General features: G+C 38.4%; 1 protein-coding gene across 8 annotated transcripts in view; it reads left to right on the top strand.

Annotated features, from left to right (window-relative positions):
* Nucleotides 1-22,369, top strand: part of LOC130166490 (myosin-10-like) — a 56,491-nt gene that overhangs the window by 656 nt on the left and 33,466 nt on the right. For all 8 annotated transcript variants that reach the window (XM_056372126.1, XM_056372123.1, XM_056372125.1 and 5 more), the window contains exons 2-4: nt 2,435-2,816; nt 9,721-9,877; nt 20,361-20,388. In XM_056372126.1, coding sequence (XP_056228101.1) covers nt 2,472-2,816; nt 9,721-9,877; nt 20,361-20,388 — 530 coding nt within the window. In that variant the 5' untranslated portion in view covers nt 2,435-2,471. The remainder of the gene's footprint in view (nt 1-2,434; nt 2,817-9,720; nt 9,878-20,360; nt 20,389-22,369) is intronic.

Here is a 22,369-nt window from a genome sequence, read left to right as displayed (position 1 = left end):
CACAGCAAGCCAACTTTGAGCTAACGTTAGCAAGCTAATCTAGCCGATGCAGCTGTGTGGCCTGGTCGGGATTTATCAGTCCACGACAAGCAATTTTCAGAGCTAATGTTGAAATATCCTACTAGGGGTATTGTGTGCTACATAGTCCCAGTGGTCTAGAGCTATCCGAGGGATATAAGTAAGTGTTTTCCAGCTCAGAGTGAGGGGATGCATGACACGGCAGCCACACTGATCTCTCCCCCATCCCGTGACCTGACCCAGATTCATGTCTAACCAGCGGCTGATTTAAGCATGGGACTTGATTGTAGGTTAAATATCTCTGAGCGTTCATCAACTGAAGTTGTCTCAGATTAATAAGAAGCAAGCTGGAGTGGCGCTCTCTGTTGTGCCTAACATTCAGACTTGTCCGTGCATCAGCTGTTGAGGGCATCAAGTGCCAAGTTTTACAAAGTTACCCTGTACTGTCTGCTGCTGTATGTGCTTTTATTATTTATTATGCTTTTATTGATGGGGTGATTATACCCTCTATTGTAAATGTAAAAGCACTGGCCGGTCTTGTTATACTGCATGTATAACAATTATCAATTAATCTGCTGATTGTTATTCATGATTAATAGATTAGTTGTTTGGTCAATAAGGTGTTGGGAAATACTGGAAAATGCCAGTTGCTGTTTAATAAAACCCAAGGTGACACCTTTAGATTAGAGCTGAATGTAGCAATTATTTTTTTTATCTTCACATGTGGATTATTCTCTTAGTTAATTGGTTGGACTGGAAAATATTAAAAAGTAAAAATCTGAATTTCCTAAAGCCCAAAGTGACATCTTCAAACAGCTTGTTATGCCCAACCAACATTTTAAAACCTGAAGATATTCAATATACTATCGAATAAGACAAAGAAAAGCAGCAAATCCTTACAACTGATACTAGAGAATTTTTGGGATTTAAATAATTAACCAGTCATTAAATAGTTGCTGATTAATATTCTGTCAGGCAATTATTGCTCGATCTTTTAAACTTTAATAATATTTCTTGGATGGCAGTTCCAAATTTCTTTATAATGGTAAGTAAATAGCTTTGGTATATGGACAAAAATTGTTGTGGCCTTATTTTGATTACACAACACAGTCAGGGTTTCTGAGGAGGCTGAAATGGCGAAGTTACTGTACATGTGGGTTGGTTATACACAGGGATGGAGGTGCAAAGGCTTGACACTCACACACCAGTCAGTGTGGGCCAAACAAAGCCATAAGCAAACGAAAGACAGCAAATGAACCCCACTACAAGACAGAATACACATAATTCACACTAGATTTTTATTTTACTAACATTTCTCTCATTTGGTCAGAAAAAAATGCTTTTGGTACTCTCTCAGGCTCACTCTGTCACTATTTATAAGAAATGACGATTGAGACATTAGTATTGTTCAATTTGATGTTCACTCGTTCCGGTGTTTTCAGATGACCCACATTTTTTTACTAGCAGTATTTATATGTTAGTCATCACAAGCCCCTGCTGAGTTATGACAGGCGAGCAGCAACCATCATGGATGACTGTAATAAGCTGAGACACTTGTCATTCAGTCAGACATGCCCTGAAGTATGCTTGCTATTATACCTTAATATTTCCTCTATGAAACAATAATAATTGTCACTAAGGCAAGCTTTAGAAACAAAGGCATTAGCATTGAGACTATAACTTCTTGTGGAAGAATTGCAGGCTTTTGATATATAACAGATTCCAGTCACTTAAAGTATGATCTGAATGCTTTTGCCAGCATTTTTCTTTCTATCAGGCATTAGAGCAGCTGCAGATTCATTAAAGCAATTAACCACCAACTTCAACATTCAGATGTATATGTTGCATCTTAGTCAAATCAGTGATCTTTCCTGAAATGGTCAAAATGTTAGTTATGTTGCTAGCACCCAACATAAGAGATTTTGCTGTCCGATCCATTCAACATATTTGATTGTATTTGGCCATTGTGGTTGTCTCTGAGCAAGACTGCTTCACGGCCATATTGGAATTTTATATAACTTACATCAGCTTTGATTTTTAAGTTATTTAATTGGCTGGATTTAATGACACAGACTCTCTCTGGTATTTGAATCCATCAACAATTTCTCAGTTGATTTAACAGAAAATGTATTATGGTGATATATTGTGATTTGAACTAACATATATTCCATTTTGTTGTTATTTGTTGGTTCAGTGTCATATTTTCATGGTTTGGTGGATCACTTGATCACAAGAACAGAGCCATCATCAATGTTATTAGTAAAATGTTTTTATACTTTAACAAGACTTTTGTACACTGGTGATCTCATCTGTGCCTTACAGTATGAACAATGCAACATTAGTCAGCTGTATAAATTTTAAATGTAGCATTTTTTTATTGGTCACATGAACACTGTACTTTCTCTCCTCACTCCAGGTGGCCAAGTGTGTTCTGCTTCTGGTTTCCAGCAGCAATGTCACAGAGGAGTGGGCAGGAGGACCCGGAGCGGTACCTCTTTGTGGACCGCGCTGTGGTCTATAACCCAGCCGCCCAGGCTGACTGGACTGCCAAGAGACTAGTATGGATCCCGTCAGAACGCCATGGCTTCGAAGCTGCCAGCGTTCGCGAGGAGCGTGGAGATGAGGTGGTGGTGGAGCTGGCAGAGAATGGAAAGAAGGCGGTGGTCAACAAGGATGATATCCAGAAGATGAACCCACCAAAATTCAGCAAAGTAGAGGATATGGCAGAACTCACCTGTCTGAATGAGGCATCTGTGCTTCACAACCTCAAAGACCGCTACTATTCTGGCCTCATCTACGTGAGTATTTATTAAGAAGTGCAGTCACATCTAAGAATTTGTTATCATCTTCTTTTACATTCTAGAAACTAACTTAAGGTCTAAAAAATTACAATTTGATAGTTTAATTCTAGTGATATATCACTTTGTCAGCCTAAGAGTTAATGAAAGCAATGCTGTTGAATTGTTAATGTCACACAGAGAAATTAAGTATTATTATTGCTATCACTAAAATTTTTACACTGCCCTAGTAATTGTTCAGAGCTCTGTGGTCAGCAACAATAACTTCCTCCCTAAAAATGAAAAAGGTCATTTTGGAAAATAGTGTGCTATTTTTGTTATATGTAAGTGCATCTATCTTACTGGCTTTAAGTGGAGTAACAACAAAGAGAAGCTTCCCACCAGCTTAGTTAGGAGTCCATATATTCAGCCTATTTGTCCCATTGATGGTTATGGTGTGGTTATTGGCAAAACCAGCAGCAGAAAGATAACAAGCATTGTGCTGTGTTAGTGTTACTTTTTTTAATTTGTTTTTGTAAATACTATTGATTGTTTTTTAAGATTACTTGGTCCACTTGACAATATACCTAGAATGCTTATTAAACAAGTCTTGCCCATTGTAAAAACCAGAACCTCTACATATCATATCCATAGCATTTCACACTTGAGTCTCTGAGGAGGCTAAGAAACAAATTTCCTTCAACGTACAAGTCGTCATGTCCTACATAAGCTGCCGATTTCCCCTGTGATTATGCCCCACTTAGTGACATGCATTCCTGGAATAGCCCAGACACGGAGCTTGTGGGGCACTTGAGACCCAAGGAGGAGGCAGGGGCTGAGGGGTTCACACTTAAAGGCCCAGTTGCAAAGACAGAAATGAATTTGCTAAACCAGATTTTAAAATGATTGGAATGTCAACGCTGGGCATGAAATGATATCAGAAAAACTGGTTAGGGCTGGGATTGTCTGAAATCATTTTCATCTTATATGTACATCATTTTAAGATATCTTTCGGTTTAGGTCATTATTTATCAGCTGTTCCAGTTGTACTGGGTTTTAGTGGAAATGAGCTGCAGTTAAAAGTATTTTTCTGGTTTTCTGCATTGGCAAGTGAGACGGATGTTTGGAAGCATTGCGGATGAAGTCATGACATTTGAACGGTTAATGAAGACACTATGTATTCTTTGTGTTGATGAGGCATGAATACGTCAGTGTCATCATTTAGCAGATGGCCTGCCAAACCACCAGCATTATGGCATTATGTCCCTCGGTGGAATAATTAAAGGAAAGAATCTACTTGCAGGTATTCTTACTCTGCTTGGATTCAAATTGTCTGTCATCTTCAATTTATCCCAAGACCTATTTTATAGTGATGTGTTTGTACTTAATATTTTGCACACTTTACTTACCCTACATTACAGCATACTGTATATTTTAACTAAAGCCAGTATTTACTACATTTCCCATTGCTTTTAAGAGCTCTCATAATGTCTTTAAAGTCACTTTCTTCAGTCTATAAAATGAGAAATTGTGATTTAAAATTTCCCAGAGCTCAAAGTGATTTATTCAGAGAGCTTGTTTTGTGTGACTAACAGTCCAAACCTCTAAAATATATTGTAATGCATTTTTGTAGAAGGCAATGAAAACCAGCAGCTATTCACATATAAGAACCAGTGAATTTCTGGTATTTTTGCTTCAAATATGGTTAAATAATTATCAACATTGATGAGTCGATTGACAAAACATAATTGAATCAATCAAAGGGCTAATTCTTTTTGCTCTAAATATGTTACATCGCAATCTATTAAGTGCACTCTCTTTTTTGTGTAAAATATCAGTGAAGATTAGTAACGTATGATTATTTATGTAGATTAATATATAGTCTATAATAAAGACCTTCGAAAAGCACAAATGTGATACAAATACATAATTACAGCATTATCAAGGGAAAGAAACCACACTAAAACCTAATACTCTCTTTTGAATTTGCATAGATTTTTTTTCTACTCCTCCACTGTATTGTACGAAAATATAATATTTAACCACAATATAATTGATTTTCACAATAATTTCACATCATGTAATCATTTTTCAACAAGACAAATAAACATTCACTAGCAAACAACACAATAGACCCAGAAATCCAATGTACTTTCAGAGTAGTTTGTTCTGTAGCTAAGGGGGCAATTGCTAACATAATAAAATCTGAAAGTGTTTGCCTCTAGCTTTTGTTGCAGCAAAATTAATGACACCATAAGTTGATGTTTAGTTAATAAAAGGCTTACCCTGTTGACGTCAGCATGGTGGGGGATGTTAGGACCAGGCAAGGTGTAGCAAGGTGAGCTCTGCCATGTGGTGACTGTCTGCTGATGGCTCCCTGCCAAGAGACTGCTTGGTATGTTTGTATCTCCTGAGAGCAGAAGCTGTTTGCCACCATATTACAAGAATGATGATCTTTCCATGACCATGACCTTACAAGAATTTTCAAAGTTTTCAAATGTTTTTTAACATAAATGAAAGCCTATTGCTTTGTAGAGCTGTTGACAAAAGTTAGTAATCGGTTCCAAATTCTCACTCTGCAAGTGCTGTGAAAAAACTCTGGGTGCAGTGTGACCTCTTCAGCTTTTTTCCAACATGAGCTACTACAATAAGTAAAAAGAACATCTTTGTATTTTTTTATATTTTCAGAGGGCTTTTAATGGAAAAGGAAGTGACCCCAGCCCCATCTCTTAGCTCTGGGAGGCTTGTGCTGAGTCACACTGTAACCCTTAACAGAGTTCTTTGTGTTCTCTGATAAGAAACAGCTGTCTGCTCAAATAACTGAAATATTTTTCACTTTTGCTGTCAAAAAACTGCTTATGCTTAATTAACAGCCAATCCATGCCAGCTTTCGAATGTTTTTACTGTTCTCCTGGGTCAAAGACATGATTGATGACATGATGTTCTGATCCAGTTTGCATGCTTTGTCAATTTTTCTGTTGTGTCCCCAAAGTCCCCAAGTGTGAAGCTAATGAACAAGGACTTTTTGAAAGTCCTTGAGATTTGAATAGCTTGCATGAAGATCTTTGCATTCCTGACTCTGCATGTTTTCCTGTCCTGATTTTGAGGATTGAGCGACCTTTTAAGTCAGAGCAACATAGCATAGCCCTGACATAACCTACTTTATGACTCCCACCCACACAGAAGGCAGTGGATGGAAATGTAATAATAACACTTCAAACTTGCATCAGAACATAAAAGGAATAAAACTATTTATGGACTGGAGAAATTGGCAACTTCTTGAGCTCAAAAGTCATTGAAATTTTAATGGATATACAGCACAGACCCATATACAGCTCCATATCATGCCTGGCTTTGCTGATTATTGTGGTTGACTAAATATGGTTCAACCCAGTGGCTGAGGAGAAAGGAGGACTGGATATAGTAATGATGTCACTGTGATGTTTTATTGAATGCAGGCCACTATGTGTTCATCCTTTGTTACATTGTTGGTTCAGAGTGTACATCCTGAGGAGGATGAGTAGCAGCTCCAGGCTGAGAGCTTTGTGTGAATATCTGTATTGGCATGCTGTTTCTCTGTTCATTAAGCCTTCATCTGACTGCACAACTGGTCTGTTTGTTCATAACTGAAACCTGATCAAGATCCTTTCTCTCTTGAATATATTTTATCAAGAAAACAACATCAGGCTTGTCCAAGATTTTTACTTTTTGTCCACATGATAATGTTTATGAGTCGGCTGAGGAGAAATACTTTATCTGGTTTCTTCACTGGTTCCTATTCACATGTATTGCATGATGCTGCACAGTATCATCAGTAGAAATCATTATTCATGGTAATTACATCTCCATCTCATCCAGCTTTGCCTTGATTGTGACTCTTTTGTCAGTTGGCTTGGCTTTCTCTATCTTGTGTAGAGGTAAAGACTGTTAAAACCCCAAACTTCTGTGCAACATCACACTCCCATGTGTATACACTAGTAGAACTATACTGTTTCATGGAGGCACTACAAGATGTTTTTCATTGAATTTCCTCACAGATTATTGGCATTTATTTATTGAAGTAAATTTTTGTGTGTGTTTTTTTTTTCATCATCCTTGTTACACTTGCCCTATGTAGCATCTGATCCTCTCACCTGTTTGAATTTAAGTTAGCTCCCTCTCACAAGCAGCAAGAAGAACAGTAATGAAATGTTTTTTTCCAAGTACTGTTGAATGATATTAAGAGCAGCTTAAGATTTAGAGCAAATATAGAGTTGCTCTATATTTTCTTAATTGCAAATGGCGAAAATACTATTGTTTTAGGCAAATGAATTTCATCATTTGCTTGGGAAGTCAGTAAAGATACTTACATGTTTTTTTAGGGTTTAAAAGACATTTAAAGCCCAGTTAGCCCAGTTATGTCAGAATGGAGGGCACTAATTCATGCAATAGCAGAGACCCCAGAAATTTTTCCCATTGAGAGGGGCCCTGTTGCTAAGCACTGCTTAGTTTACAGACATTTATTTGGACATTTCCGGAGAGCTGGGAAGCCTTTCAACTGTGTCAGAGTTCTCATCTGTTGACCATAGTTTATCTGGGTAGTGGGCTCAGGGCTGTGTTGACTAGCTCCAACTCATCTATGAGCTCAAAATAACCTGCATTTAGTACTCAAAGATTCAGATGTAGATATTGTTGACTGACTAGATGTTCCTTTGTGCAAACTCTTTTTAAAAGAAGGAACACACCACAGCACACTGGCTGGCTGGTGTCTTGTTATGCCTGGTTGTTCAGGCGTTCAACCCCTTGCCCTCAAAACACCACTAATCCCCCAAATACCTTCTGGGGTCCACCATCAAGGACAGCCAGCAGAGTCATCCCTTACCCCACTGCATGTGGCCCATGCTGGGTCAGGGGCACTGATCTGTCTGCCTGGCGCTATGCCCACCGTAGGGGGCCTTGGACGGGGGTTATTATGGCAACAGCCCCACAGTACATCCTACAAACTGAAGTTGACGTTTACAGTCAATGCCAGTTAGCAAGGTGTAAGATTTAGTCTTAGTAATGTCAGTGCCGATCAGGAAAGGTGATCAGTGTCAGTGTCAGTTCACTGTCAGATACAACTAGTGATTCCAGAGTAACAGATCTCTACAGTATGTGACCAGGTTGCAACACAGAGTTGTTTGCAAAGCATCTGTGCACATGGAAGAGATTGAGGAGGGGGGGTTTGATGGCCATCTGGTTATCTTGCCTCCACCTTCCACACATGGGCTATAGCCACACATCCAACACCAGTGACAGCCTTAAACTGTGTCAGTCTTATACTTATACATTTCTGAAGGTTATACTTTTAACCCCCTTTTAGTAACGTTAGGCTCATTACTAGCAGTGTGTGGATTTAATTTAAATTTGTAAAGTTGTAGCATGAGCTTGATACTTATAAAGTCCTACTTTGTTATGTGACTAACAAGGGGTGGGTGGTATACTGTCAAGTTCTGCCATGACATGGATTTTGCATTACCATCATTACCATGATAAATACACATCTTTTAATTTATCACAAGACACATTTTAGTTTTAGCACACACACAAGGGAGATCTACTTTCAACAACACCTGATGAACTATGTCACACCGACAGGTTACACACAGGCAATAGGCCCATTCAACTTAATGTGGCGCTGCTAACTTTTACTATGTTAGGGTTGCATACAGACATTAAGTGATAATATTCAATAATTACCAAGTCCAGCTTCAACATTACAGTAACTTCACAATGTTATTTTTTTACGCTTCACAGTATCAAAGTGTAGATGCGGGGTGTTGTGAACTTCCAGTCAGGTGACAGTTGAGTTTTGTTTTAAGAGGTCTTTCTCTCACTCAGTCTCACACAATCCCACAGCATGCTTTGGTCATGTCACCACTGTTCCAGTTCAACAACTCAGTTAGCTGGCCCTGGGCCCCCAGCAGCCCACTGGCCGCCACAGACAAAATAATTAAAAGAATGTGGCTTTGCAGCCTGGCCTAGTACAGAGATCAGAAAGGTGAAAAAAGATTTAAGGATACAGTGAAAAGGAGTAGAGAGCAGATGGAAAGTTGGGACCACATCATGCACCAACAGAGTTTATGGATGAGAGAAAGTTTTTATTGGTAGATGAATCAAGACTTTTGATCTCAGTCACTGATATGTGATTCAAAAAGTCTTAATCCAGCAGCTTCTTCTGTTTACTGTGTATCCCCTAAGTTTATGGAGTGCTCAAGGAGCAGCTGACATGTCAGGGATTAACCCTGTCCTTGGTTATATGACTACATATCTGTCTGCATTATACAGCTGAGGGATGAATATTCTGTTGTGAATTAAAATCACCACCCCTTCAGTCTAATTTCTGATATCAGTCAAAGGATGTCTGGCAAAATTTGCACCAGTTAAATGTGAAGAACAAATGAGATAGGGAATTGCCACATACTGTATAAGGAGGATAAGTGAGTGGAGTAAGAATCTTAAATACATACTGTTGGATAGTAAGCAGTGTGCCAGCAACCTGCAGTGATGTAACATTCTCTGCCATGATCCATGAATTTGTGCACTAATTGCACAACACAGTGTCTTTTGGGCAAACACGAGAACTATGAAGTTGGACAATAATATTTGGCTCTGGATGCAATGTGCTAACTACACCAATCATTGTGATAGTAGTAACTAATAAAAATTGTAAAATTGTATTTTAATCTTTCCTGGTAGCAATATCTGTGTCCAATAAAATCCACACTCAGCACTGTTCTCTCCAAATTCCTCATATGTCATTTCGTTCCTATGACAGTGTACTACAAGGATCTCAGAGTCCTTTTTGTGCTTATTCATTGTCAATTTAGTGCTCAACATAATCAATGCATATAAATGTATTGTAAACAGTATTAACAGTCGACCATGTTTTCTCTTCCTTTTATAGACATACTCTGGTCTCTTCTGTGTGGTCATAAATCCCTACAAAAACCTGCCCATCTACTCAGAGAACATCATTGAGATGTACAGGGGCAAAAAAAGGCATGAAATGCCCCCTCACATCTACGCCATCTCAGAGTCTGCATACAGATGCATGCTACAAGGTAAGTTTGAGTGGTGTTGTTAGATTATAGCCTGTTTTTAGGGTTAAGAAACAGTCATTACATTCATGAAGTATTAAGTGTTTTATGTGTGTCTAACAGTGTTACATGGAAATGTTAAAACTAATAAATGTCACAATCAACTTATTATCTCCTTGTGATTTAGGCTACATACTATTAAGAGCTGATTGTTTTGATCTTGGATTATCTGTGCTATGGTGCCTGCTTTTGTTGTGGTGTCACTGTTCATGCTGAACATTTATTTGGAAAGTATACAAACACTGAATGGTGTTTTACGTGCAACATATATTTTTACCAGTTGTTCTTTTTTGCTCTGCCGACACTCTGTTAAAATAGCTCCACAGCATTTGGTGGTACTTTTCTGGCCTCATCAAGATTTTGAACGGGGCCAAAATATGTTGAAGTAAAGCTACTCATGATGCTAAAACATTAATTCACCTAAAAGCATTTGGTGAAGTATCTTGAGTGATAAATACATGAAAGTAAAGATATAATTCACAGATATTTAACTTATTTCAGGCCTTCACACAGTCAAAGCATTAATTTTACATCAGTGTTACTTTCAAACACAACAGATATGACTAGTGTCATATTTGTGCTGAAATCTTTTGTAGATCTATTTCAGTTATATATTTAGGTGGCATCTTTTGGAGTTCAAGTTAATGCAATAACAGCTTGACACTGTGGTCATGTGTGGCATCCAGTCTGCGCCAGTTGTCACATTTATTCAGTTTTAATTCATTTAGGAACATAAAATCTTGGAGGGGAAGGCTGTCCATGGTGGATGATGTCTTCAAACATCCTTGCCTGTTGTTGGCAAGCTTCCAGGCTCTATGAGCAGTGACCAACTGGGATCAGACCAGCGAGAACAGAGAGGGTGACCCCATTGCACTCCACAATAGGTCCTTTGTGTGATTGTGAGGGCCGACCAGTGGGGGTGGTGACAAACTGGACAGTCCCATCAGTCCTTTAGGCTTTGCTTTTCCCATGTTGGTACACAGAAGGAAGTTTCATTAGTGTCAACAAGTAGCTGGATGATACCTTGGTCCATTTTAAACTAAAAATACAGTCAAGACAATTACAAGGCATGCATTAAATACGAATTAAAATGCATAGCTTTCTTATTTATATACTTTGTAAACTTTAGTCTAAAGATGCTCGTTGCAATGTTGATTGATGTTGTCGCTTTGCAGTTGATGATGTCGATGCCCAGGAGAATATTTTCAATACTAGCCTCGCTGTAGTTGTTGTTGAACTCTACCAGCTCGTCATTTTGTCCAGCTAGTTTCTTGCTGTCACCTCCTTCTCTTTTCTTCACACCCTCTATTCTCAACACACTGCGTTTCCACATGGATGATCATTGATGGTCATGGGGGCAGGGCCAGACAACCTGTCAGTTAGTGATGTTTTCATTGCAACATATTTGTGCATTTCCTTGTTTCTTTAATTTGAACGAAGCAATGACCTCTGCCCTCGAGCCTCTTAGAATGCTGCATGCATTTACTGTATGTCTCTGAGAACACAGGGCTGACCTCTCATTTTTAATGCAGTACTACTCCAACCCATTTCTGGTCCTATCAGAATTAACAGAGTTTCAGTTGAAAAAGAGGTTTGTAGGTTGCAGATTAGTGGTGGCCAGCTGTTGTTCAGCTGTGGCCCTGAGCATTTCAGTAACCTGGTTAACATAAGTACATAACCAGCTGTATAGATTAGCACTGGTGTTTTTTTCTCCACTTGGCATTAAAGTCATCAGTAAGCTAAATACTTGGCCAGATTGTAAAAATGACCAGCAAATTAATTGAAAATTAAAAAAATCATTAGTTACAGCCCTAGTCAATTACAAACAAAGATTTTAAATTGATAACTACCACAGTGTAAACTGTCTGTCTGTCATCATCCCACTTTACTATATTGCCCAAACCTAGTCCCTCTTATCTCTTTTGCAGTGTCAGTTGCCATCTGAATGAGAGATCATTGGAGGCAAATAAGTTATTGCCTCTAATGTAGGACCATTGGAGCTGTGCTGATGGCCGAATCATATTTACAGCTGAAGGGTGTCTAAACCTTGCAGGGGTCTGTTAATTACTGCAACATTGCTGTGAAGCCAGTCAGTGCTCAGTCAGGAGGTTAAATGAGGTGTTACCTAACAAAGACAGGGTGTGTAAGCAGACCTCTAGAACTTGCTGCACATCTGTCAGTGATTAGAGGTCCAGATACTTTACACAATTTCCCTCACTGCTCTGCTGACGTGAACTCACTGACATACAAGAAGCTAATTTTATCATATCTGGAAATGTGTAGTAAGGAAATGCAGATGCATGCTTGAATGAAAACATGTGTTAAAGGAACCGGTCATGTCAGCAGTTGTGATAGATCCCAAGAGTGGACATACATCAGTAGCACTGCAAGTGTCCATAGATGTGGTTGTGAAACAGGGGGACTTTGTTTCAGTGGAAATGGAGAAAGACCCCCTTCTCAAGTCTCTCCCTGGTGTTTAATCAGGGCATTAGGTCAAGTCCAGCTAGATCTATCTTGGCTTAGTGAAGTTTTTCCCATAGCACAGGTCTTCATTTTATCAACAATGAAGAAAGTGCTCCTCTCCTCATATGTCAGCACCATTAATGAAATTTAGATCATGAAAAATGTAAAGTATGTTCCATGAAGTTCTCGGTGAACTGTACAGTGTAACCTATCCTGTCAGGAATGTGTGATAAAACAGGCTTGGGAATGTTTATAATGGTACAGTGTACACTCTTCACAGACACTGACCCACCTGGCACTAATAAGGTCTATAGCAAACAGTAATGGCTTTGATGGCCGTTTGAACTGAGGCTTAATGCCAGGCTCTTTCAACCCCAAACATCCTCCTTCACTTACAGGACATTTTTGCATATCCTTTTTTTTTTTTTTTTTTTTTTAAACTTATTTAGTTTCAACAACGGTACATTATACATATTTTCACTCAATTACTTTTCTTTCTCTACAATTCTTTTTCCTTTTACAACTGTACATAGCCTTTATACATATTAAATTCAAGTATTAAGCAAGAAAACAACACAAAGAAAAGAAATATTAAAGAAAGGCATAAGTATCCACTCTGAAATACATATATACACATACAGTACATACATACACATACAGTACATACATACACATACACATATACACACACACACACACACACACATACATATATACACATACATATACATGCATACACATATTCACTCGCATATATAGAACAAACCCATCAATGAGAAAAAGAAACTGAAAATTATCCACTCCAAGGTATAATAGCTTAGATAAAAAAATACAGGTGGAATATTTACTCTTGAGAGAGAGGGAATGTCATGTGTACATGTGGTGCATGCACATTTTTGCTTATCTTTTGAAAAAAGCAATGCACTACCACGTTTCAAAAAGACACTGCAAGGAGCTGTGCATGAGGTACAGATTTACAGTCACTGAAGCTATTGTTCATTTTCTTTCAAACAGTGCTCTTTTCTCCTAGAACAGATGTGGTTGTGGACAGTGAAACTGCTCGTCAGCAACTAGCGGAGCACTCGTGTTTCCTTTGTAATAGATCCAAATAAAGCCAATAGATTTTATCCTAAATAGTGCAAGCACAACTGGAAGTATAACTATCACTGCTATTCTTTTAACTATCACTTTAAAAATGCTTCTATCCGCTTTAAATCAAATTGGACAGGTGACTAAGACTACCAGAAGAAGACTGCAAAATACAGATGTATCTACTCTGTGCCCCTGAAATTGAGGAGCTCTGTGGAGACCTTGTGTGCATCAAGCTAATACTTGCTTATCTGACAAACAGAACCAAATATGGTTTTACAGAAGCACTTATTATATGTTCCATTAAAGATAAGATCTGCCTAATGACATCAGTTTGATTTTCAAAGGATCAAACATGGTAGATGTAACTTGTTGAGGGGTGTTTGTATCAAGTGAAACAGTGTTTTATGTCCACTTATCTTGGCCATTCTTGGGGATTTTGAGGCTGAACTCAAGTTGACAGTTGAGCATTTGACATTTTGACATTTTGTAATGAAATCTTTCTTCAAAGAAAGCTCACCAAATTTGTAGTTGTTGTGCCTGCCAGTGCTTGTTGGTCCTCCATTCATTCATCTTAGAAATGCTCAGATGTGAATCCACAGTACAAATACTGCTTCAGTGTTGTCAACCAGTGTGAAATTTCTGGCAGACTTGGCTTATATGAGAGTTGCACATAAGTCTCAGATAGTTTTTCACGTACAGACTTCACCTGGTGTCTGTTTTTTTATATCAGCTACTGGAAGGGAGACAGCGTATCAGACCAATATTTTGTAATATAATATTATGCGCTTAATTATATTTATTTCTGCTGTTTTTTCTTCTTTTTCCCTTTTATGTATATTAAATATAACCATCAGTATGTCTTATATTCCCTTTTCCACTCAGTGATTTCCTGTCTTATTCCTCCACTCACTTTTCTTTGGCTGCCGCAGTAGCTGTCTTCACTGATTCATTTTGCACCTGATATAGATATTAAGTGCAGACTGCCTAAATGATTTCCATCAGTTCAGTTTGCATGAATACCTTGGATTAAAAATCAAAATTCTGTTGTCAGTGTTACTCAAACACAGTTAATCTCCCTATCAGATTTCATTACTTTCTTTCTCAGAAATGCTCTCCATAAGAAACCAAACACTCTGGATCTACACTGCATTTGTTTCCATCAGTAAGCCCTCGGCTGAAGCATCAGCCTCAGTTATGGCCACACCAGAGCTCTTTACCATCATAGCCCTAAAAGAAATGCTTCATAATGATTCATTACTTTGACTTTTATAACAATATTGACATATACCTCTGTGTCAAGGGATATTATAACCCTTTTTGACCAATAGTGAATGGTTTTCTTAAATTTGGAAGGTCAATTAAGATGACAGACAAGTATTGGTTCATTCCACTGAAAACATAACTACAGCCTTTTTTAAATAGGCTCTAAAGACCCTTTATTTCTGTGTCATAAGTATAACTACTCTGAGGTGTTAAACTAATGAACAATCACAAACCCCTTCTGCATTATGAGATTACTTTTTTCAGTTCCAGAAAAGACATTACAGACACCCAGAGTTCTTCAAAATCAGCAGTAATTCAGTTTCTGTTTTGTTGTTATAGTTTAGATTCATAGTAACTCCTCTGCTCTATCCAAGTATGCTTAGAAGCAAATCAAATAATTGCCACAGGGGATTCTTAAACACTACTTTATTTTAGTTGGAAAATTAAATATATGGCAGTCCATGCATGGTCATCACACAGCTTTTGAAGTGTTTTTATCGCTGATAATGGTCACTGTAGCTTTGAGCCAGTGGTGTGTCATAGCTGAATAGACTGCACTGATTTGTAGATTTATAATTTAAAGATAGATTGCATTGAAAAATCATGTCAGTATCTGTTTGAAGGATGCAACATTGAATATCACTGGACTTGTGTAAAACTTTCATCGTCCTTTTTGCAGTTACATAAAGTTAAGTTGGAGCTGTGAGGTTTCTGTGGATTTGATGTACTTAAGCAAACGTCTTGAGTGACATTATAGCAGCCCTTTTATTCACAGGCAGCACAAAGACAAAGATGCATCTTCTTCTGAGATGGCATAATAGTGGTCATGGATTTGTCATTATTACCCTGAACATTCAGCTAATCTGTCCTTTTATTTACACCATGGTGCTTTTGTGGACGTTTTTGTCGTGCTGTGATACTTTAGTAACAGCTAGATCAGCGTGCAGGACTGGTTTCTGAGGTGAGTGTTTGCACTTCATTCCCACTCCTAAATACAGGCATTAGCCATCAGTGATGGACACTGGCCCAAGCCCAGTGTGCCACAGCCTCACAATGAGCTCACTGTCGTGAGCTGAGATCAGCTCCCCCCTTTCCCTCTTTCCTTCTCCTCTCTCCTTAAAGGGAGAAACGCCACATGCAGAGCTGCTGTGTTTATGTCAAAGCCACAAAACATCCTCAAATTTTTCACTCTCACCACTTTGTAAAACCATTGATGCAGACCTTTTCTATCTGAGGACTAATTTTATCGACAACTGTGTAGCCCGTAGCAATTCTGGAATATCTTTTCAATCTATGAATCTGAAACACTTATTTCAACTTTTATACAATTCGTGATCTGAAAACTTTTTTGCCGTTCAAAAGATTGAAATCAAGTATTAATGATGATATTCAAACTTCTCAGCTTTCACTTTAACTAATAATATTATACATCCTGGGGGAATCTTCACTGCCCTCAAACATAATGGAGTCATGTGAAGCTGGCAAGAGCATTACCAATCATGCGAAACCCACAAAACAGTCCTTATGACCATCAAGTAATGTTACGGAAATAACAGCCCCTGTTTGGGTAGTTCTCATCTGCACAGACCCATAGTGTTCTGCCAGTAATCAGCGCTTTACAGTCTGGAGAGGCTGTTAAGGGTGCAGCCATGCTGGTAAGTTGGTGAAAGGCATTGAACAGTCTCACAATGAGTGGATCATATCATTCCACTGTGTCTGCAGCCAGTCTGATAAAGAAGACACCAGCTTTCTGAGTGGTGTTGTGTTTGTGTGTGATTCAGATAGGGATGTGAATGTCAAGAGATGTGAAAGAGGTGGGGGCTAATGGGGGATTGCATGTGTGCTGTCATGTATGGAGCAGCGGTTGACGTCATGGCATGAGCTATCCTGAAGGATCGGAGCGGCTTAAGTGTGTGTGCTTACATGCATATGTGCGAGGTCAATCCCCCTTGTTACAATAATTAACTGCAGGAAGTGCCTGGTTGAAGTCAGGAAACCCAGGTTGTCCCTAATGAGCCATCCAGCTGTGTCCTCAGTCAGATAACCTTCCATCATTTTACCCCAAAGGAACGCAGTCAGCACTTCACTCCGGGAAACCTTCACCTCTGGCAGCACAGTCCAGCCCAGGACATAACGTGTGTGCCATGAGTTATGATATTCACAGCATGGCTTAGAGTAGTGCTTCCCAACCTTTTTTGGCGTGTCACCCTTCACGATGAAGCAATGTGTCTCCACATCACAGGTTATGGTCTTCATTGCCAACGTGAAGTGTGAGCAGTTCAACCAGAGAGTGATTTTCTTTCTTTGATTGTGTTAATTTATAGATTTTAAGAGGCCCGAGGCATCAAAAGTATCCAGTATTTCACAACAACAGAAAAATGGACATTGTTTTGTTGAACAGATTCTCCCCTTAATCCTCTTGTGACTCCTTAAATTTATATTGTGACTCCCTGGGGGGTTTCCAACCAGCAGGTTGGGAACAGCTGGTTTAGAGTATATACATTTAAGTGTTCCTGCATGTTTTAAAGTAATCTGGAAGTCTGAATATGAAATGTGCTCTACTTCTTCCTTAGCGGTGACAAGTAAATCAGAGAGCCATCAGAATAACCATGCTGAACTAAATTTGTACAGTCATGGATTAGACCATTAGCATTCTGCAAGTGTGCTCTGCTGCTCCATTTGGTTAAAAAGATCAGGCCTCTCTTCTAGCCACCTCAGCTACTGTGTTTTAGTCATATATATCTTGTTAGCTTGTTGCTGAAATGGGAGAGGAACCCACATTGAATCTTTTCTTCTCTAACAGTTTCTAAGAAAACAATAATTTCTTCTGAATAATTATATTGTAATCAGTAAAAATGTAATAATTTCCACCTACTTTAACACCTCAGATCCAAAGTTAATTCATTTGCAAGCTCACATTGCCTTCCAAACATTTGCCCCAGGCAATATTTGAATACATCTTAGAAGACTAAAAAGCCATCTTCGGATAAAAGGCTAGAATTGGCCAGTTCAGTGATGCAGCTATATTTAAATTCAGAGAAGATGTGAATTTCCCTGAGTTATTGATGTCTTGCCTCTCCCAAGTCGATCTACTAATGTACCATCTTGCCAATCACCAGCCACTGGTAACTCCTTCAATTATCTAACATGCAGACTTTGCAATACAGTTACAGTATTAATGGCCTCTGAGCTCAGCCCCCTTGATGAGCAGGCACTTGCTCATCAAATGGAGGTAAAGGAAACTATCTTAGCTGGAATGATATGGGGATACAAGATGCAGTATTAATCTGAAACTGTCAAGCCTGTCATGTGTGCTTGTTTGCAGCACATTTTGATGAGCTACCTACTGCCTCCAAACATGTTTACAGAGACAACCTGCAAGTATATTGTAGCCATTTTATGTATTTGAGGATAAATCCATATGATTTTATTAGATCTTTTGGTAGTATCATTATAATTAAGCATTTAAGATGATACTGGGATTTCATGTAAACAGTTTTATTTAAGTATATTGTGAAATTTAAATGAGTCGATTTTAAATGTTGAAGTGAAATACAACTATTTACAAAGATTAATAATCTTGATAGATCTCAGTATTCACTTAATCATAAAATAACTGCTGTTTGTATTGAATAAATTGTACACAGTTGCAGCTCTCATTGCCTGAGACAGAGCCAGTGTCAGGGCCAACATTTTAGCTCTGAATGAACAGTGCAGCATCAGGTCAGTACATTGCAGAGAGTCTGATGAATTTTATCTAATCTTTGGACTTCTTGCTGCTCAACCAGCCATGTGACTGGACAGGGGGCCTGATCCCTGTACGGGGTGGGGCATGGATGGGAGGACAAAGAACTGTTTTCCCATGACATCAACATCACTATTTTCCCCTATAGGGCCTCTAGACGACTATGATATACCTCAATCTGAGCTCACAAGGCGCACCACTGGGATACCCCAGAGGTTTACGAAGACACATTAGATGTCATATTTTATTGCCACATGACCACAGTGCAAAGCAAATTGCCCTCAGCACAGCGCACATTAACATTTTCAGGATCACTATTTCTGTCATTACACTGTAAGTGGTTGATGTCATGTGCAGTTTAACTTGTGCACTTGTCATTTTACTAATCTAGCTCACATTGTTATAGATCTTCCATTATAATATTCTACACCCAGTATATCCCAAACAAATGAAAAAAGTACATTTTAGGTTTCATTAACCTCATTCAAATCCAGACAGCCCTTTAGCCATGAAACACATTAACTGAGATTTTCTACCCAGGATTGTCCATGTTGAATATCAAAGGACATTTGAATGTTCCTAATTTTGTAGATGGACACTGTTGGTCTAACTGTGTGTAATGGGACTGAATGCAAAGTTGATTCATATGGGCCCTGCCTTTTATAGTCGGTTTATCCAATAATGACTACAGAAATGAATAATCTATTAACTTCATTCAGATTCAGCAGCTATACTGTGGATTTAACTATAATTACAATACAAAGAGGAAAGAGGGATGGAGGACAGTGCATTAACGGGATTGCAGATGAGGAGCCTGTATTGTAAACCAAATAAACATAATGGTGTAGACATGTCAAATTTGTTCAGCCACTCTGTTATATAAGGGATGAAAATAAGACTTCAGTTGTTCCTATCAACAGAAGAAACATTAGCTGAAGCCTGAAGGGGTCAGTACTGCTGCCTTTGTCATGTCTGTACTGATTTGGTATGCGTCAGAACACATGCACACTGTCAAACATTAAATTAATCGTGTTAACTTATGAAAATGAAATTACAGACAGACAGTTGAGAGTAGTCAAACAACTTATCCAATTAAATCTTTCAAAGCAGACCAAATGGTCACCCATTCTAGCCGTCATTCTGGATTTGCATTAGACATGGGCAAATATTGCTATGTTATAAAGGCACAAATACAAATGTTGTATAGCATCAGTTTTTCTTACTATGCAGGCTATTCTGTAATTATGTTTATATCTTGAAAAGTATTTATAAACTCAATTAGGGTACCCTGGTGGTGTGTGGGCATTTTCACTTTGTTCCATGAAGCTGTATGAAGGCTGAAATGGAGTTAATAGGTACTTCAAAGTTTTTTTTCTAAATTATGGAATCTGTACTTGAGTTTTATAAAATCAGGGATAACTGGCTAGAGACCAAGTCTCAAAATTATACTCACAGTCAGCACCTTCTGTTTACCCATATAAAGCTGACATTACAGTTGGCTTATCTCCCCTGTGCCATGATTTGACTTCACAGTGTTGCTTTTCTGCATTTCTGACATTGCATCCCAGGAAATACCTGTGGTTAAATGCTGTGGTGCCTGAGCCTACTGAAAAATATATCCTCATAAAAATGATTTTGCTATTCTGATAAAAACGAGTCTCAGGCTGTGAAAGATGTGATAATTTAAAATATTTGATGGCAAGCTCACATGCACACACTAAGCCTGACTTTGACCTTCAAATCCACAACCTGCTGATAAGACTCTACTTTTGGCACTGTGTTTTTGTGATGGGGTTGTCACTCAAACCATGTGACAGCGGAGTAGACTGAATCAAAGACAGACTGCTGAGGTTTACTTTTTTTCTCCTCCTCTTGTCTCCACAGATCGAGAGGACCAATCTATTCTTTGCACGTGAGTATACAGACTTATTCCACTACTGCATGACTTCAAAATTAATAGCCCAGGTTCATGGTTCATTCAATATTCTCATTCTCATTCCACTCAATATTCTTGGAAATAGCATCACAGGGGGTAGTTTATTCCCCTCTAGTTTCTTTTTTGTCTGAATTCAATGAAATTAAAAGTGACAATCATACATTCACCGGCTGGTCACTGCGCAATTGGGGACTTGATAGATATTTTAAACTGTGTTTCTCACTGACACTGACCAGACTATCACTACTTGAACAAAAGGTGTGAAATATGGGGTCTGAGAAATGCCTGGCATTTTTGCTACACAGGCCTCTGGCATATTTTCCATGACGTGTGTCTACAGATGACAGGAATGTCGCCAAAGAAAATGCCAGAGATGGTATCAAGACATAAGCCATGCAAAAGCCTTGTTCCCCATTCTGTGTGAATAGTTAAGTGTTCATGTTATTTCGTTCCTTCAATATACAGTACATGCAATCAAAATAACTTGTATTGCACACCTTACAAATAATTCACCATACAACACCACTACAAACAAAAGCTTAAAACATATTGTAGTGTGTTGTATTAAAAATAAAATCAAGTTCGAACTTCAGGCAAATAGAACTTAGATGTAAATCAAATTAATTTGAACAACCCATGATGTAACCTAATCCTAAACAATGTGTAGAACTGACATTGTTCCCTTCATTTATATTTTCTTCACTGAGTGACCAGGCAATTTCACATTTGTTATTGCTGTAACTCGACAGTAAGGTATTTTCATTTTACAAAATGGGCAAACAGCTTTACCATTATTGATGATTTTTCATCTTTGGTATCAAATCCAAAAATTGAAGAGAACAGCAATAACCTAGATTACTGAGGGCAACGGGGAAGTGATAGTGAAAGTACCTTTTATGAGCGCCCACTGGAGGGTAAGACAATGACTGTCATTTACTTTGAATTTTGAGCTTGGAAGTTTATTTTTGACCATGAGATTCTTTTTAAATACCTAGTATTTGATTCTCTATTATTACATTTTTGAATGAGCCCTAACATTCTCTCCAGAATTTAATTAACACATCACAATTACTAAAAATATAGAAATTAGGTAGGTTATTATTAACCATTACATGGTTATTCTGTTGGATTGAATTGTGTGGCTGAAAAAAAAGATGATGCACTTTATCAAAGGCTTTTGCACTGAGATAGACAAACTGATTGCAAACTAGAATGGAAACACTAAATATGGAAATACTAACAAAATGTTATAGCCTCACAAGACATGATTAAGTCAGCACTCCCTGTTTAAATGGCCTGTCTTCTGAAATGGGGGAGCTGAGGAATGTAACACCCAGCAGTCCAAGGCCAACAACAGGGACATTGACGCAATCCCTCCATGATTACCCTCTGTGTACAGTAGCCAGTAAGACTGACAGCACTTGACAGACTACTCTGCAATTGTTTACTCTCAGCCACATCACACTCGCTCAATCTGAAAGCAAAACAATATTTTGTGCATACTTGGTGTATGCAAATTTGCACTTACTGTAAAACCGCTGGTATGCTCTAAATCTAAACTGCTCCCACAAAGTTTTTGTGTGGCTTGGAAGACTTGAAAAGATTTCTTTCGGCCACTGTATGATAGACCAGTGAAAAGCAGGCTGAAAATCCACACGCCCGCAACCACAGGCCTAAACTGAAACTTAAAAGATACATACATGCATCGTCAGATATGCATCAGTGTTGGTTTTGAGTTAATGTTTTTAAAAGACAGAATATTGTTGATCCAGGATCACCTAGTGGCTCATGTATAAATATAAAGGGTTTTTTATGTGAAAAAAGGTGGTAACTGGTTTGGTTTTACTTGACATTACATTATTCACAGCACTTTGAAGACATAAGATGAACAAAAATATGAGACAAATTGTGTCTGATGCACGGATTACGATACAGCGCCACTACATTGCCATAGGGG

The sequence above is a fragment of the Seriola aureovittata genome, chromosome 3 (genome assembly GCF_021018895.1).
Source record: "Seriola aureovittata isolate HTS-2021-v1 ecotype China chromosome 3, ASM2101889v1, whole genome shotgun sequence".
Classification (NCBI taxonomy): Eukaryota; Metazoa; Chordata; class Actinopteri; order Carangiformes; family Carangidae; genus Seriola; species Seriola aureovittata.
This window is presented reverse-complemented; position numbering and strand designations above follow the sequence as displayed.